The 15,244-nt window shown below is 42.9% G+C and overlaps 2 protein-coding genes and 1 long non-coding RNA gene across 10 annotated transcripts in view; 2 read left to right on the forward strand and 1 right to left on the reverse strand.

Moving 5' to 3' along the window:
- CCDC57 (coiled-coil domain containing 57) overlaps positions 1 to 2,470 on the forward strand; it is a 26,643-nt gene extending 24,173 nt beyond the window's left edge. For 5 of the 7 annotated variants that reach the window (XM_071764422.1, XM_071764414.1, XM_071764415.1 and 2 more), the window contains one exon: positions 2,055 to 2,470. In XM_071764422.1, the coding sequence (XP_071620523.1) occupies positions 2,055 to 2,147 (93 nt within the window). In that variant the 3' untranslated portion in view covers positions 2,148 to 2,470. The remainder of the gene's footprint in view (positions 1 to 2,054) is intronic. The other 2 variants (XR_011729958.1, XM_071764417.1) reach the window with 2 other exon arrangements.
- LOC139805700 (uncharacterized) overlaps positions 1 to 4,908 on the reverse strand; it is a 16,761-nt gene extending 11,853 nt beyond the window's left edge. Inside the window, exon 1 of one of the 2 annotated variants that reach the window (XR_011729960.1) lies at positions 3,397 to 4,908. This is a non-coding gene — a long non-coding RNA (uncharacterized lncRNA). The remainder of the gene's footprint in view (positions 1 to 3,396) is intronic. The other variant, XR_011729961.1, reaches the window with a different exon arrangement.
- A 993-nt stretch (positions 4,909 to 5,901) lies between these two features.
- Positions 5,902 to 15,244, forward strand: part of FASN (fatty acid synthase) — a 37,496-nt gene continuing 28,153 nt past the window's right edge. Inside the window, exons 1-5 of the mRNA XM_071764412.1 lie at positions 5,902 to 6,191; positions 12,104 to 12,250; positions 13,036 to 13,188; positions 13,767 to 13,940; positions 14,787 to 14,987. Of these exons, the coding sequence (XP_071620513.1) occupies positions 12,124 to 12,250; positions 13,036 to 13,188; positions 13,767 to 13,940; positions 14,787 to 14,987 (655 nt within the window). The 5' untranslated portion in view covers positions 5,902 to 6,191; positions 12,104 to 12,123. The remainder of the gene's footprint in view (positions 6,192 to 12,103; positions 12,251 to 13,035; positions 13,189 to 13,766; positions 13,941 to 14,786; positions 14,988 to 15,244) is intronic.

Genomic DNA, 15,244 nt, shown 5'->3' on the forward strand with positions numbered 1-15,244 from the left:
GACAGTCCAAATTATAATAAGCCATCTACAATTTGTGTGTTCTGTGTTGTTGCTCTGAACACCTAAGTAGCCTTTAGCCTTTACTAGTTACAACTGTAGTGTCTCTCCTAATGTCAAGAGACAAGCATACAGAAGACTGAAGAGCAAAGGACACGTGAGATAGATTCATGTTTGGTTGCTTTGCCTTTGATTCTACAGGATGAGGGCCCTCCTAAAAGTCCTGAAAGTTATCTCTGAAAGTCACCCCCTTGGTTGAATACAAAAGACCCTTCAAAAATGAGGAAGTATTTTTAGAAAAAGACTGCCTGTAAGCAGTGTTTACTGTGTGCTATTTATGGATATGCTCCATTGCTGTTATTTAGACAACAAGAGGTAATCTCGTTCTGCCACGGTTCCTGTACAAGCAAAATAATCTTTGAAGCTATATCCAGTGCCTTTCGGACACTGCTGCCTGCACTGTTCTAAACTTAATTTTGTGAAATTCTGCTTTATTATCTGCTAGATGTGGTAGAGGTCTAGAATAATGTACTACAGGGGCTTGAGTTCCTTTTTTCCAGAAAGGAAAATGCACACAAAGGTCTTCCACGGGCTCAAGCATACTTTTTCCTATCTTCTACATCTGTAGCTAACCACTAGGTGGCAAGCTAAACAACACTATTTCACATCGATAGCATAAGAGCCACCAAGCCGACTCACGCAAAGATTGCACACACATGAGTGAACAGGTGGTTCAAGCTAAGCCTGAACATAAACATTTAAAAAAATATATAATGTTTTGACACTAGCCACGGTGTCATGCTTGCATAGAGCTATAAACCCTCAATAGAATAACTCCATAAATTAAAAAATAGCTTTTTATTTCCTTCCATGTAGAATTTTGTTTGGACTTTCTGCCATGTTCTGGTGACTATGAAAATTTACCTTATGTGCATCTCTTCTTGCTGTGATTGAATAGTACCTGGGACTGAAATCTGTCGAGCTCAAAAAATTCAACTGGTATAGAATGCTGTAGCATATGTTATTGCAGGTGTATTATAACTGCTTCTGCTGCCTGCTTTGGGTCTCCATAGAAAATGTAAAGTTCAAATTAATGCCATAAAAAATAAGCATTATGTGCTGGACCCCAGCAACTGTAAATATTGCCTGTAGCTTACAATGAGTACTGTGATTGACCAATTCTGCTTATCTTACCTAATGAAACCTGTCATAAGACTAAAGTTCAGTTAGTTGGAGATAGTGCTTTTCAGAGAATTACATGAGAGGCTGCAGAATGGACTCCAGCTGGTATTAAGAGCAGTCTCCCTGCTTCCCAAGAAAAGGTATCACTCTTTAAGTTAGGCCTCTCTAGTGCATTCAGGTATTTCAGGCAACAAAAATGCAAATTTCTCCAGTAAATGCCTTCCTTTGTGACAGAAGATGAAAACAAAAAAAATTGACCCAAAACATAATGATAGCAGTGCAGCTTTGTCAAGAACGCAGAATTGCTTTTGAGCAATTCTTTGGATCATGCGTATCCAAACATGTTTCACTGAAGCTTTTAGGGCTGCTGCTGCCTTGAAACAGATCAAATTTATTGCAGCCAACTATTTTATCACCATTTCATAACATGCGAACAGGTAGGTCTAACTGTGTCATGTTACCCACTGTGTTGGTAATGCCTTGTTTGACACAGATGCTCTCTCAAAATGGAGAAAAGGGTAAACCTGTAAATATGTTTAAAAACAGATGACAGATACATAGTGCCTGATTTGAACAGTTACACCGACCTTCCAGCTCTTTTCCTTAAGCCATCTGATGCTAATGGAGAATGAACAGGTACAGATGAAGTGAGGATTGAGCAGGAGAAGCTGGTGACACTGCAAGTGCAGCAGGCTTGGATGGACAGTTCTGTGCCTCCTGTGTACAGAAACGGTTCTCTTACTCTGTAAGACTGACGGCATGGCACTATGGCAGCATTATATTTAGAGGAAAAGAGTATACCAGTGCTTTTCAGCTATTCAATCTCATCATTAAATACAATCATAACTACAAAGTATTTTCTTTCTTTTTTTCAGCAGTGGAGTTTGAAGTTATATGTTCAACTGAACAATCTGAAGAATCTCAGCAAAATATCAAAGCTGAGAATAAACTTGAAATGCCAGCTTTAGATTTAACAGTCAGAGGAACCAGGCTGGAAGCTCAGCAGAAGCTAAAATCCAGGAATTCATCCTATTCTCATCCTATAAAACCAAAAGTCTCTTCTAACGTGGCAAAAGTCCGCAATTATAATATTAAAGACTGATTTCTTGGTGGGCAGAATGTTCCAGGTTCACCCTTGCAATTAACTTACTTTGAAATCTCTGAATCAGAGCTAAATATCAGTTCCATTTTTGTATATTGAGTTGGGATATTTGCAGCCAGAAGAGAGAATGAATACACTGCTTTAAGTTGTGAACCTTTAAAATAAAGGGTTAATATGTGTACATTATGAGATTACAGTCTTCACTGTTAGTACTGATTTATTTTATTTGTATATGTTAAACATTGATTGCATCTTGGATTTAGAAATGCCCAGTTTACACATAGTAAAGCCTTGTGCCTTTAGGCAAGGATTGCAGGTCTTTAGCAAATATTTTGTTGAGAAACTGTAGATGTCATTTAAGCTTAGAAGTGGAATGCCTCAACCTACTTACTTTATTGTAACTAACAATGCAACCGTTAATCTTGTGGAGCTATCTTTCTACTTGAAAGAGGTTTGAAAAGATTGCACCTGAATGTGTATTGTTTCTCATCTTCTGTAGCTCTTTCCAGTTATTTAGACAGCACGAAAGAGTATAAAATTAAACTTCTGTTGTCACACCGGTAATTATATTTTTCTTAAACAAGAGACTGCTTAAAGCAGTGAAAAATATATTGATTAGTAACACTTAGAACTGTACAGAGCATTGTAAGAAATGTACTACAGCAGATAAAACTAAAAGAAAACTTGACTGAGTTGGGGTGTAATGAGAGATATCTATATTGTTATGAACAAGCCACTACATTGAAACAAGTAATCAGTATTTTTATAACATTTCCAGTAATACTATGATGTCTTAGTATAAGCAAAGGAAATGCACATGAAAAATGAAAGGAAAGCCTTATTTACTATGGGAATGGTCAAGCCATGGAACAGATTACACAGAGAGGTTATGGAGTCTCCATCTGTGGAGATACCAAAACTCCAAATAGATGTGGTCCTGGGCAACCTGTTTCAGCAGACCTGTTTGAGTAGAGGGACTGGACTAGGAGATCTCCAGAGGTGCCTTCTAAAGTAAGTGATTCTGTGAATGGTGTAACTGGAGTGAGTAATACTTGTCAGTTGCTGCTAAAAATAAAATATCTGAACAGGTTTAATGAAGGAAGAGAGCTGCTTACCTACAAGTGCTCTTTTTTTCTGTAGTGCTTTTCTTTTTAGAAGTCCTTTCCTGGTGCTCTTTGCAAACAGCTGCTCTCTTTGGTACTTGACAATGTCGTAGTAATCAAAAATTATTTTTCTACACTGACAAAATTTTTTTACTTTAGTGCAAAGGTGCTATGATGTTATAATCAGATGCTACATCTGCAATAAATTCATTGAGATGTTAACAAGCTACTATGAAGTCTCAGAGACCTTGTGATCTTCTTTCTAAATCATTTAATTGCTTGAAAATCCTGTCACTGGATTAAACATTTAACATTGTTCATGAGCCGGAACATGATGCATTCCCTTGAACCAGGCCCTGAATGAGCTCTTTTTGTAGCTCAAAGCATAGTGGTTTCTAACAAGTACAGGAATTTTGGCCCAGTTCACACCAGTTACAGCTCTCAGTGGTTATTTCTAGAACACAATGTGTAAATTCCAAAGTTTTTAATAGCTGTAGATTATCCTGAGAAATAATTTTTAAATTTCCAGTTCCATATTTAGTATTGAGCTGTGGAGATGCATGGTATTTCAGTGCCTCAAGATTTTGTGTATTTACAGGTGTTAAAATCTGTGTGCCCATTGAAAAACAGCAGTTTCTTCCATAATCTTGGTAACACTGCATCTGAGTCTGGAAAACACTACTCTTCATTCTTTACATCATAGATACCAGCTCATGCTCTGCAAACTGAAGATGCTTTTGTATAGGTTTCTTTACAGGTTTTTACAGGTTTTTTGTTTGTTTATTTGTTTGTTTGCTTGCTTGTTTGAGGGGTTTGGGAATGTTTTTGTGATTGCTTGGTGTCATCCAATCCCCATCCCCCCTGCCCTCTGGTGGGTCAGCTGGCATGGCTGCTCATACAAATCTTTTGCCAGAAATGCAACTTCAATTTATTCGATTTCCCTAAGAAACAGGTTTCCTTAAGGCAGCTGTAGGTAAGGGAAAATTAAAGGTCTTGTTTCCATTTTTTACTTGTCATAGAAAAAAAAGTTGTTCAGTCATTGTACATTTGTTTCACTATGTGTCACTATCGGTGTCACTATTAGAACATAGCATATAAATATACAGAAAATTAACAAAATATGTGTAACAACAATGAACAACATAAACACATTGCTTGGATTCTGTGAGGAGAGGTTGCCCTGTGTAATAAATATGGGGGGGAAATTCTCATTTATTTCTCTTATGACCAAAATCTCTAACTAATGGGGCACTCATTCTTAAGAAACAGGTGAGAAAGAGTTGTGACAGTAGTGTTGGGGATGCTTTTAAATTGTACATGGAAAGGAGAGCTTACAAAAAAAGAATTCCAGCCAATAAGGCAGTACTGAAAAGATAAAACAGAATAAATTGCTGAGTGTTTTTACCAAAGGGTTAAGAAACTACCATAGTTTTGAGGAAATATGGATAAAAGCAGCGCAGCTCTGGCAGCAGTGAAAATTCCCAATGGAGACATGAGCTCGGGCCAGAGCGTTCTGTACCCGCGTAGGAGGCTTCAAGCTTCCTGGCAACCTGGGCCACATGTGCCGGCCGAAAGGCAGAATGGCGTTCTTCCTGCCGGGCCAGCAGTCATAGGTAATACAGAATGAAATTCAAATTTGTTTGCTACTTTGCTTTAACTTAGGGAGTGTGGGTTACAAAGAAAGTGGATGAAAGGTGCCTTCGTGCAGCGCAGCCTGCCCTTTTGCAGAGGCGGAGGCAGGGTGGGCGTACCAGTGCCACGGCGGGCAGCTAGCCTGCAGCCCGCAGGATGGCAGCAGCCCGCCCCCTGCGCGGCCCGCCCCCCGGCTCTGGACCGCTCCGGTGCCGCCAGTCACGGCGGCGCGATGGGCCCGAGCACGGGGTAGCGCATCCCCGGCCGGCGTGCCCACTGCCCTCTGGTAACCCTGGGACCGCGCTCCGCCGGGGTGAACGACCGCTGCCTGCGGAGAGCAGAGGCTGCTGCTGGCCCTGCCGGCCCGGCCATCCCTTCGCCGTCCCCACATCGCCTCATCGCCTAGCAACACCCCACGGGCCGCCATTGGCCGGGCCGCGCCCCCGCCCACACGCTCCCGCCTCCGGATTGGCTGCCGGCCCGGGGCTGCGCGTGCTGCTCAGCGTCCCTTTGTGCACCGCGGTTTCCCGAGAGCGCTACTCAGCCTGGCCCGCTCTGGCCCGGTGCCCGCCCGGCCCGCGTCTCCCTCGCCGAGCCATGGTGCCGGCGTGGTGCGGCAGTAGCTCCGCAGTGTGCACACCCGCGGGGAGGTGGGAGAGGGATAGGAAGAGGTCCTCGCCCTCGGTGGGTTACCGCCGCCTCGTCCTCGGCCAGCCAGGCCAGAAGCCAAGCGCTTCTCCCAGAGCCCGGCTTTCCCCGGCCTCCAGAGCGGGGCGGGGCGGAGCGGGGCGGAGCGCGAGAGTTGGCTCGGTGCCTCGGGCACGGGGGCCCGCCCCGGCCTGGCGAGGCCCCCTCCTCCCTTGGAGCGGCTCTGGCGGGCAGGGGCTGGCATCACCCCGGGGCCGGCTCGGGGCGGCCCAGCCCCGGCTCTCATTGGACTACGGCGAGGAGTAAACTGTCAGCCCATGTGGCGTGGCCGCCGGAGGTGGCGGCTGCTTAAATAGCGGTGGGAGCTAGAGGGAGTCAGTGAGGAGAGCGCAGGGCATCGTCTGTACGCACAACGGCACTGGCCGCTGCAGCGCCCGAGTCCACCCGCAGCGCCCGCCCCGCAGCTGTCTGATCGGCGCTGAGCTGACGCCAGTCTTCCCAGGACGAAGCCTTCCGCCCCTGTGCAGGTACCGGCGGGACTGCAGATGCAGCCGGGAGAGCGGCAGCCTCCGCGGGCCGCTGCTCCGTGGAGAGTCCATCTTGCCTTCTCCGCCGTGCGGGGCTGCGCCTCGCTGCGCCGCTGGTGGGGGTCCGCGGGCCCGGCTCGCACGACCAGAAGGTTCTGCGCCCCAGCGCCGTGCTAACCGCGCCCTGTTGCTGCGGGCCGCACTCCCGTGGAGAGTCCCAGCCAGCTCGGCGGCTGATTACCTAGCCGCAGCCTCCCGCTCTGCCCGGTGAGGTGGCGCGGAGGGAGGCTGAGCGGCAGCATTGTGGTGCTGGCGCTCGGCCATCTTGGGGCGGGCTGGGACCATGCCGCCGCGACCCCTTGCCGCCGAGCCGGCTGGGCTCTGGGGACGCGGCTGGGATACCACTGCCTGTGTCAGGAGCCGTCCTGCAGTTCTCCCCGCTCTCGCAGTGGCCCGGCGGGGGCTGAGCCTGCCTTGGGCTGATCGGCCTCGGCGGCCCCCGCTGCCGCAGCTCGGCGCGGAGCACCGGCTGTCCGGGCTGAATGGGCTGCTCTGTGTTGGCAGCCGGGCCGCGCTGCGCTGTCCTGTGGTGCCATGGGTGGTCGTAAAAACACCAGCGTGGCAAGAGAAGGAGGTCGTAAGGGAGGAGAGTCAGCGTTCGATGTTGCGAAAGGTGACTTGTCAATAGGTACCGGGAAAACATCTCAAAGAAGGTGCCACATATACTCCTTCTTTTTTCCTCTTCGATATAAACCAATGATCCATGTGAAATAACGCATTGATCACAAACCAGTCTGGATTGATTATGTGATTCTGTCGGGAACACGATGGTCATCTCCCTTCTGCTCTTTTTGTGCCTGTCAGGTTTTTATTCCATATTCCTTCACTGCCATAGGGGGCCTTTCACATGTGAATGCATATTTTCATAGCTAAAAGCTATTCGTATGACTAAATTGAAACAGCGTTAAAACTGTGTGTGTTAACATGCATGTTCTTTCAGAGAGCGGTTCTGGGGGCTTCGGATCATGCCTTGCCTGAAAAAGACTAAAGGGAGGAAAGGCCTCAAGCCACATGAGCCATAGGGTTCACCTTTTCCTGCAGCCTTTATCGTTCTTGAAACAAACTGAAAACAGTAATACATTGTGAAGTGCTACATTTAGTGGATGAATTCGGAAGATGAGAACCTTGGCAGAAGATGATGGGTGGCAGTTATGAACAGATATTTTATAAACCTGTTATGGTGATACAGGGAACTTACAAGTTTTGTACTCTCCTTGTTGACCATTTGGGAATCAACAGAGCTGTCTTGATTCCCTGAACAAAATCTAACCTACTTATCTCAAAAAAGAGCTATGAACCTAGTGTTTCCTTCTAAGTAGTGCATTTTAAATATGAAAACACTACGATTTTTTCATTTGTCTTGTGGTCAGTGGAACAGATTCAGTCTTGAAACGAAAAGTGACAGTAAAAAGGTCTTTGTTAAATCGAAGCTGTAATGCACAGATTGATGGTAGCCAAATGCTTTCAAAAAATAAAAAGTAGCCTGTGTTTGCCTCTATTTTGTAAAGGGTTCTTTTGGAGGCAGACATAGCTCTTTACAAGTGAAATTCCTATATGATAGTTATAATGACAAATTTTAGAAATTATAATCAGACATTAGAAAACCTGAGTTGTGATGTAGTCATAGTGAAAAACTAGGAAAGCAGCCCTTTTGTCAGTATCTATGCTGAAGGAAGCTAGGGAGGAGTCACGAATGTTTAATTTTTAAATAATGGGAGCTCCAAAACAAGATTTGGATTGCATAGAAACAGTAGCAAAGTTGGCTTTGTGGATTTTGTCCCAGTTTGATTACAGCTTTCAAAGTAACAGTCAATAAGTGTTATGCTCCTGTTTAGAAAAGAGACCTGTGCATCAGGCAAAACAAGATTAGGGTTTTATTTGTTGTTCCTTTGCAAACAGTTTCTTCTTTCTTTCCTCCTTCTTTCTTCACTGAACTTTAGATGAACATAGATACAGCAGAATAAGTAAAGTATTGTCTTGGGCAAGTCAGGTATGAGTGGGAGAAGAAATAAAATTTTACCTTTTTTTTTTCCTTGCCTTGCTTTTTCTTTTCTTTTTTCTTTTATTTCCCCCTTTAAAAGCTTACAAGCTTAATGCACAGATACCTCTGTAGGGAAACAGTAGATAAAATTATTGTAAAAAAGAAAGATGTACAGATGCCAGGGGTGTACTTCAGTTGAATTTTTTTGTGCGTGTTGGATTAGTGAGGTACTGAAAAACAAATGTTTTAAATGAAATGGAGAACAGTATTTCAACTTAAGAGTAAGTTTGGCGATAGCGGTAAGCTAACATGTAGGTAGCCAATACATAGACAGCAAGGTTAAGAAGGTACAACATGGTTGGAGAGAGGAACTGGCATTAATAAATAAACCAAACTTGCCAAATGGCTAATGTGGGAGGTAGATAACCAGAGCACAGGTATATAGTGATGTAAGTCGTTACTAGTCAATAATACCAGAAGGGATTGTTAGCTATTACCAGTCACAAACTGTATGAGTCAGCAACGTAGTATCATTGCCAAAAAATATTGTGTAAATGCAGTGAGATGGTAGTTTATGCTTAACTGAGGTGTCTGTCAGACAGTATGTTGGCTGTGGGGGTGTTTGCTTCTCCTTCTCTCTCTTTAGTTAAAAATACAAGCTTCCTGGGAAGAATTCACAACATTCAATTCAAATAATACTTAGGGGTAAACAGAGGAAAAAGGATGTTAGATGTCAGGTTGGATCCAGTGAAATACAGCCTTTGGAAATCAGAGAATCCTGTTTGTCCTTCTTTATAATCTGTTTCTCGCTCTTTTTTTTTTTTTTTTCTTTTTTTTTTTTTTAACCTGTTCATTTTGATCACCTTGTTCATCAGTATAGTAGGAATGGTCTCTTCTGTGTTATTTATTGTAGTCCAGTCTCCTGTAAAACAGCTGTAGAGATCATTTTCTTTCTTGGTTTCTGCTGTGTCCTGTATTTAAAAAACTACTGTGAATAGTCTAAAAATGCTTTGCACAAAAAAAAAAAAAAAAAAGAAAAAAGAAGTCTATAATTCAGTAAACCAATACACCATTTGGAGTAAAGTCAATCCAGTACAAAATGGTCTGCCTTCATATTTTCTCTCAAGGAAGACCAAAGGCATTGTTGTTAGCTGTAACATCTACTATAATCACTGTTTAATCAGGGGTGACTTAATATTTATGATTTTTCATCTTCCCATTCTTGTTTTCCACAGTGAATCACCCCTACTGTCTACTGCTAAATTCACAATTTGTGTCTTAAAGGTAGACATTTGGAGCCCTTTGCGGCAAGTCTAAATCTTGGGGTTTTGTGTGTAAAAACTCTTAGGTTATGGCTCTTCTTAGCCATTTACCCTGCTAAAATTGACTTCTTGGCTCTTGTTCTTTTACATTTTGATTACTGCAGCATCTTGTTATCCACCTTTGACACAGTCTTACTCAACTATATTCATAACATGTTGGCAAAAATTGCTTTGCTGATATATTCTATTACTTCACTGTCACAGAAGGACATTTTGTCAAGATCGGCTGTACCTGGATGGAGTGTTTCTGATATTCCAGGGAAGGATGTGGGACAGGAAGGAAAATTCCAGAAGTGGCATTTCAGTCTCCTGAAATATAAATTATATTTCTCTCCCTACAGATCGTAACCCAGAGAGCTGAGGCATAAAATGGAATTGTAATCACATTATCATCTTTTATTTCTCTTGTCTTATGCTTCGATCGTAAGCTTTGTGGCCAAGATCTGTTCTTTCTCTGCCCGATGCACAGAATTGCTGCAAGTATGGCAGTCTTGAGGCTCTTGATTGGGTTTTCCAGGTACAGTGGTGAGGCCTATACTAGATTTGAGGGGGAAAACAGAGGCTTTTCTTCAGAGCGGAGTGGACTAGGCCTGTTCCTTTCAACTTTGACTCTGAGTAATGCTTTCTCAGTAAGGGCCTTGCTCATGCAGTCCTTGGTGTTTCCCTTTTTGAATGAACAACCAGAGCAGAATGGAACTTCTATTGTCTTGAGTGTTGAGCGTAATACTGAGAACTCCAAGATGTCCTTTTGGGAACACTTCTGTTTCTACTCCCAGAAGGAATGGGCTGAATGAGGTAATCACCTGCTTCAGTGTTGCATGTTGCATAATTCCACAGTTACTCCACAGATCTGAATCAAGATAACTGCTGAAGGAAAGCTGAAGGGTAAAAGATACATGACAACCTCTGTGGTGTGTTCTGACTGGGCTACCCCTCAGCTAACCAGAGGGCTTTGCTTGCCTTCTGTTCACCCCAGCCTCCTTCAGCTGCAGGAAGGCATTATGCTTGAGCAACGTGTTGATGGAAGAGAGGCCTACTTCTTGCTCAGAAGCATCAGGAAGTCCTGAAAGACACTGCAAAACTGAATTTAAATGAAATGTCTAGGGTTGGAGAAACAGCTATGAAGTGCTCATCTAAGGGTATCTTAGTGCTGTTCTGTGCATATCATCAGGAACCCGCAGCATGTAAGCAAAGTGCCTGCATGGGACTATGGAGTATAATCTGTGAGGGGAGTCAAACTTTAGGTCATCCATAGCAAAGTCTTTCCTTCAGAGTTATTAAGGCAGACATCTAGCTATTTGAATATCCAGTTTTCTCTGTGATCTTTACTTGTTAAAGTCTCACACATTAACTCTAAAGAATATTTTGCTTCTACTTACCAGTAGGTTTATTTAAGGAAGTACTGTGAATGCTTACTACTTCTTCTGTTATGCAACCACACTTTTATTTTTGTATATATATATATATATATATAAACCCATATATATGTTTGGATTTCCCTACGCCCCTCTGTGACTTGCTGACTTAGGATCTACAAATTATAATTTGAATTTAACTGAAATATCGGTTTTAGTACTACTCTCTGCCTAGTTGTTAATATATTTTTAGTGTAGTAGAAAATAAATTAGTATGTTCACTGTAATAGATGAGCCATCATTTGGTGTTGTGATCTGTGTAGATGGTCTGCCCTGCTGCATTATGCAGCATGATGCTGTCTTGTGGTGGCTGAGATTACAGTTTTATATGCAAATTTCTTGGGGCAACAGCTAAGGTTTTTCATCCTATCTAGAATCCAGAACTGTTCTGCCAACTCTTACTTTAGATCACCGCTCTCTATCACATGTAGTCAATTTTCCATTCTTGGGCCTCTCCATGTGGCAGCGCAGAGTCCTGATAGGAAATTTTTTATATGTAAAATGTATTTACTGTTTTTGGTATTTAAAACTATGCTAAATTGTGTCCTGATCTGTGCTTTTATGTGGGTTTTCTCCTGTGTGTGTGTTCTGGGTTTTTTGTTGTTGCTTTGTGGTTTATTGGTTGGTTGGGTTTTTGTTTGCTTTGTGGGGTCTTGATTTTTTCCTCCTCCAACAGACTTACTGATTATTGATTCTGAAGTTAGCATTTAACTTCGGAATGACTGTAGAACTTGTTTTGCTGCCTGTTAGGTTTGCCTTGTAATTATGTATTTTACTATATGCATTTCATAATTCCTCCACCCACCTCTGCTCCAGCATGTTAATCTTTCTTCTCTGATGATTTCACAGAGGCTCTGCATTTGGTGGAGCTAGACCTGTTCATTTTCTAGTTGTCAAGTAGAAACTGTAGCCCAACACTTCTTCAGGATTAGTTTTCTCATCCTAATTGTCCCCATGGGTCTTCTTATCCATTCGGTTAGTTGGGATATCTTTTTTAAGTAGATACTCCATGGGCTGTTTCTGAGTGGGTGTTTCTTCTGCAAGTACGCTTGTTTGTCACAACATGTCAGGAAGACGAGATGCATATACTCTCTATGTGAAATCTTACTAGTCTTACTGCTTTGTGAATCTCAGCAACAGGGAGAAATTAAGAGATGGAGGACGTGGTGATTGCAGGCATAGCAGGAAAGCTGCCAGAATCGGAGAACTTGCAAGAGTTTTGGGAGAACCTGCTTAATGGAGTTGATATGGTCACAGAGGATGATCGGAGGTGGAAACCAGGTGAGTGCTTATTGTCTTCCCTTGTGGAGCCCTGAGTTCTGAGTGTTTGAGAGGAACGAGTGTTGCAGGAAAGGATTTATCAGATGCAAAACCCTGCCAGAACATCTGGATTCATGTCTGATACATCAGTAAGAAATTTGGGAACAGAATACTTCTATGAAGGTCTCATGCAATCCATTTTATAATGTCATGCCCCATGCAGTAGTAGCTTATAAATAATATGTAGCTTACTTCCAAATATAAGAACACTCTGATGGAGCAGCTGTGCAACATGAATACTGTACCTGCAGTTGAAAGCTGTGGCAGTAAGATAGCTTTGTCATTTTTTTAAGATTCAGAAGTAGGACAGAGACTCGAGTCCTGTGATTTATGGTATTTTGCAATGTTCTTTTCTGTCTCATTGTCTTTCTGAAGTGTTTGGCACGTGTCTGTCCTATCCAAGCCAGTGATTTGCAGAAGTGAAAACAAAAGCTTTTGTTTTCTTTCTAGTTGGTGACCGACTGGAATCGCTTATTAGGGCTCAGTTTATGTGCAAGGTACAACTTGCCAAAGCAAAACTGCTTGAAGTAGATAGATGTCTTTTGCTGCCATATCAGGGAGAGTCTTAAAAATAAGTTATTTTTGTTAATGCAGCGTTTTCATTTCCAAATGAGATTCAGAGAGGTGGGTAGGTAGATTTTCATGCAGCAGTCTGGGTACGACATCAGAGATGTGAGGATTCAGGAATAATTGAGAATCTGCTGTGGTCAGTCAGCACAGACTCAGTGTTGAGTTTTTCTTCTCAGGAATTTATGGACTGCCCAGGAGAAATGGAAAGCTCAAGGACATAAGCAAATTCGATGCATCTTTTTTTGGGGTCCACCCCAAACAAGCTCATACTATGGATCCTCAACTTCGCTTGCTGTTGGAAGTTTCTTATGAAGCTATTTTGGATGCAGGTAAGCAGCTGAAGGACTGAAGAGAATTGTGCTGTTGTCTCTGTGCAGTGTGTGCAGACATACACATCTGTCTTGATCTCTCACAAGAGAAAGCCATCACATTAGAGAGCAAAGAACTGGTACTGGAGTTAGAACAAAGCTGTTTTCTCTAGACCTCAAACCAAGAAATATATGCTGAGTGCTGGCAAATCTCTAACTGCTTTATGTGGTACAACCAGTATGACAGGAATACTTAATGGTCAACAGTTCTAGAGCTTTTTTATGTTCTGCTCTAGCTTAACACAGGAATCTGTTATGGAATATTAAAGGCATACTTGTAGTGCAGAAGAGAGATGACTTAGATTTCTCACCTGTGGCCTAAAGGAATGGCAGCTGGCCTGATGTGTTCCTTTCAGATTCATGGAAAATTTGTAGCATTTCACCTGCTTCTATAGGAGGTTTATTCAGGAAATGAGCTTTCAGAAATAGAAGCCTCATTCCCTCATCGCTGCCAGTCATAAAGTGGTGCCGGCATACCTTGTATCACCCCAGTTTTTTCCTCACTGTAAGCTGTAATCTCCCTTCCAATGTCCCCACAGGTATTGATCCAGCCACCCTCCGTGGCACTGACACAGGCGTATGGGTTGGTGCCAGTGGGTCAGAAGCTGCAGAAGCTCTTAGCCAAGATCCAGAAGAGCTTTTGGGATATAGTATGACTGGTTGCCAGCGTGGTATGTTTGCCAACAGGATTTCCTACTTTTATGACTTAACAGGTAAGTGCCCCCAAATCTGTCAATGCTTTTCAACAATTGCAATTTGTATGATAGTTGCACAGTTTCTATAAGGGGAGTGGGATGGAAATGGTGACTTAGACCCCTTTTGAGATGAAAAAGTAGTATGCAGCTATTGTAAGGACGTGGATGAGAAGCAGGAAATGTAAATGTGTGATGAGACTCATTGAAAGTCTTTAACTCAGTTGCTCCTGATGGGCATTGCAGGCATCCATCTAAAAGATGATGTCAGGAGGCCTTCATAAGGAGGCCCACGTTCTTTCTAGCCTTTAGACTGCTGTTTGGTGTCAAGCTGTGTAAAAGTCAGCTATATGAGGAACAAACTGAGTGGAATAGTTGGCTATTTTTGAGTAAAGTGAAAGAAGCAGGAGAGTCACCCAAATGATGTGATTGAAGGAATAGACATGGCTTGAAATGTACGTGGTATTGAAGAGAGTGGAGGGATGAGAGTTGCTCTGAAGGGCAACAGAGATAATGTGCAAGGGTAGCACCAAGAAGGGGAGGGGTTTGTGTTGGTGAGAATGCAGAAGTAGGTGAGATCTGCTAGTGAAGCTACAGAAGTTTTTTAAAATACCCTTGAAGTCAAAATGTTGGCAATTTTTTTTCACCTTCCTCATCCTTTGTTAGCTGGTAAGCAGGCAGTGATGGTGATTCTTGTCTCCCATTGTATCAGGCTTACCTGTTATGTTCTGAAGCAACTCTTATTTAACATTTGTTTGAATGTTTCTCTTGTGATCCCATCTTGAAGTCTTCAGAGAACAACTCTAGGAAATAAACAGTAAGAAATGGCTTTTTTTTTTTCTTTTCTTTTTTTTTTTAACTTTTAAGGACCAAGTTTAACTATTGACACAGCCTGCTCCTCTAGTCTCATTGCTCTGGAAAATGCTTATAAGGCAATTCGTCATGGACAGTGCAGTGCAGCCCTAGTAGGAGGCGTCAACCTGTTGCTGAAACCCAACACTGCCGTGCAGTTCATGAAACTGGGTATGCTTAGTCCTGAGGGCGCCTGCAAGGCTTTTGATGCTTCAGGTAAGGTATTAGTATAAAAGGTTGTCATGTTGTGTGAGAGGAACTTATTGTGGAGCCAGTGACCAGATATTTGTGTAACACAGCAATGAGCTGGCCTCCTAGGTGTTCCTAGGTTCACTGTTTGTGACATAACACAGACCTGAGCTGTATTTCATGCTCCATCGAACCTGGAAAAACTTACTGTGGAGATGAAATTGTATGGTTCATTCCTCAGTCTTTGGGGAAAGGAAGTAGCTGTCTCTTGATGGAAACTATCA

Source organism: Heliangelus exortis, chromosome 20 (assembly GCF_036169615.1).
Source record: "Heliangelus exortis chromosome 20, bHelExo1.hap1, whole genome shotgun sequence".
Taxonomy (NCBI): Eukaryota; Metazoa; Chordata; class Aves; order Apodiformes; family Trochilidae; genus Heliangelus; species Heliangelus exortis.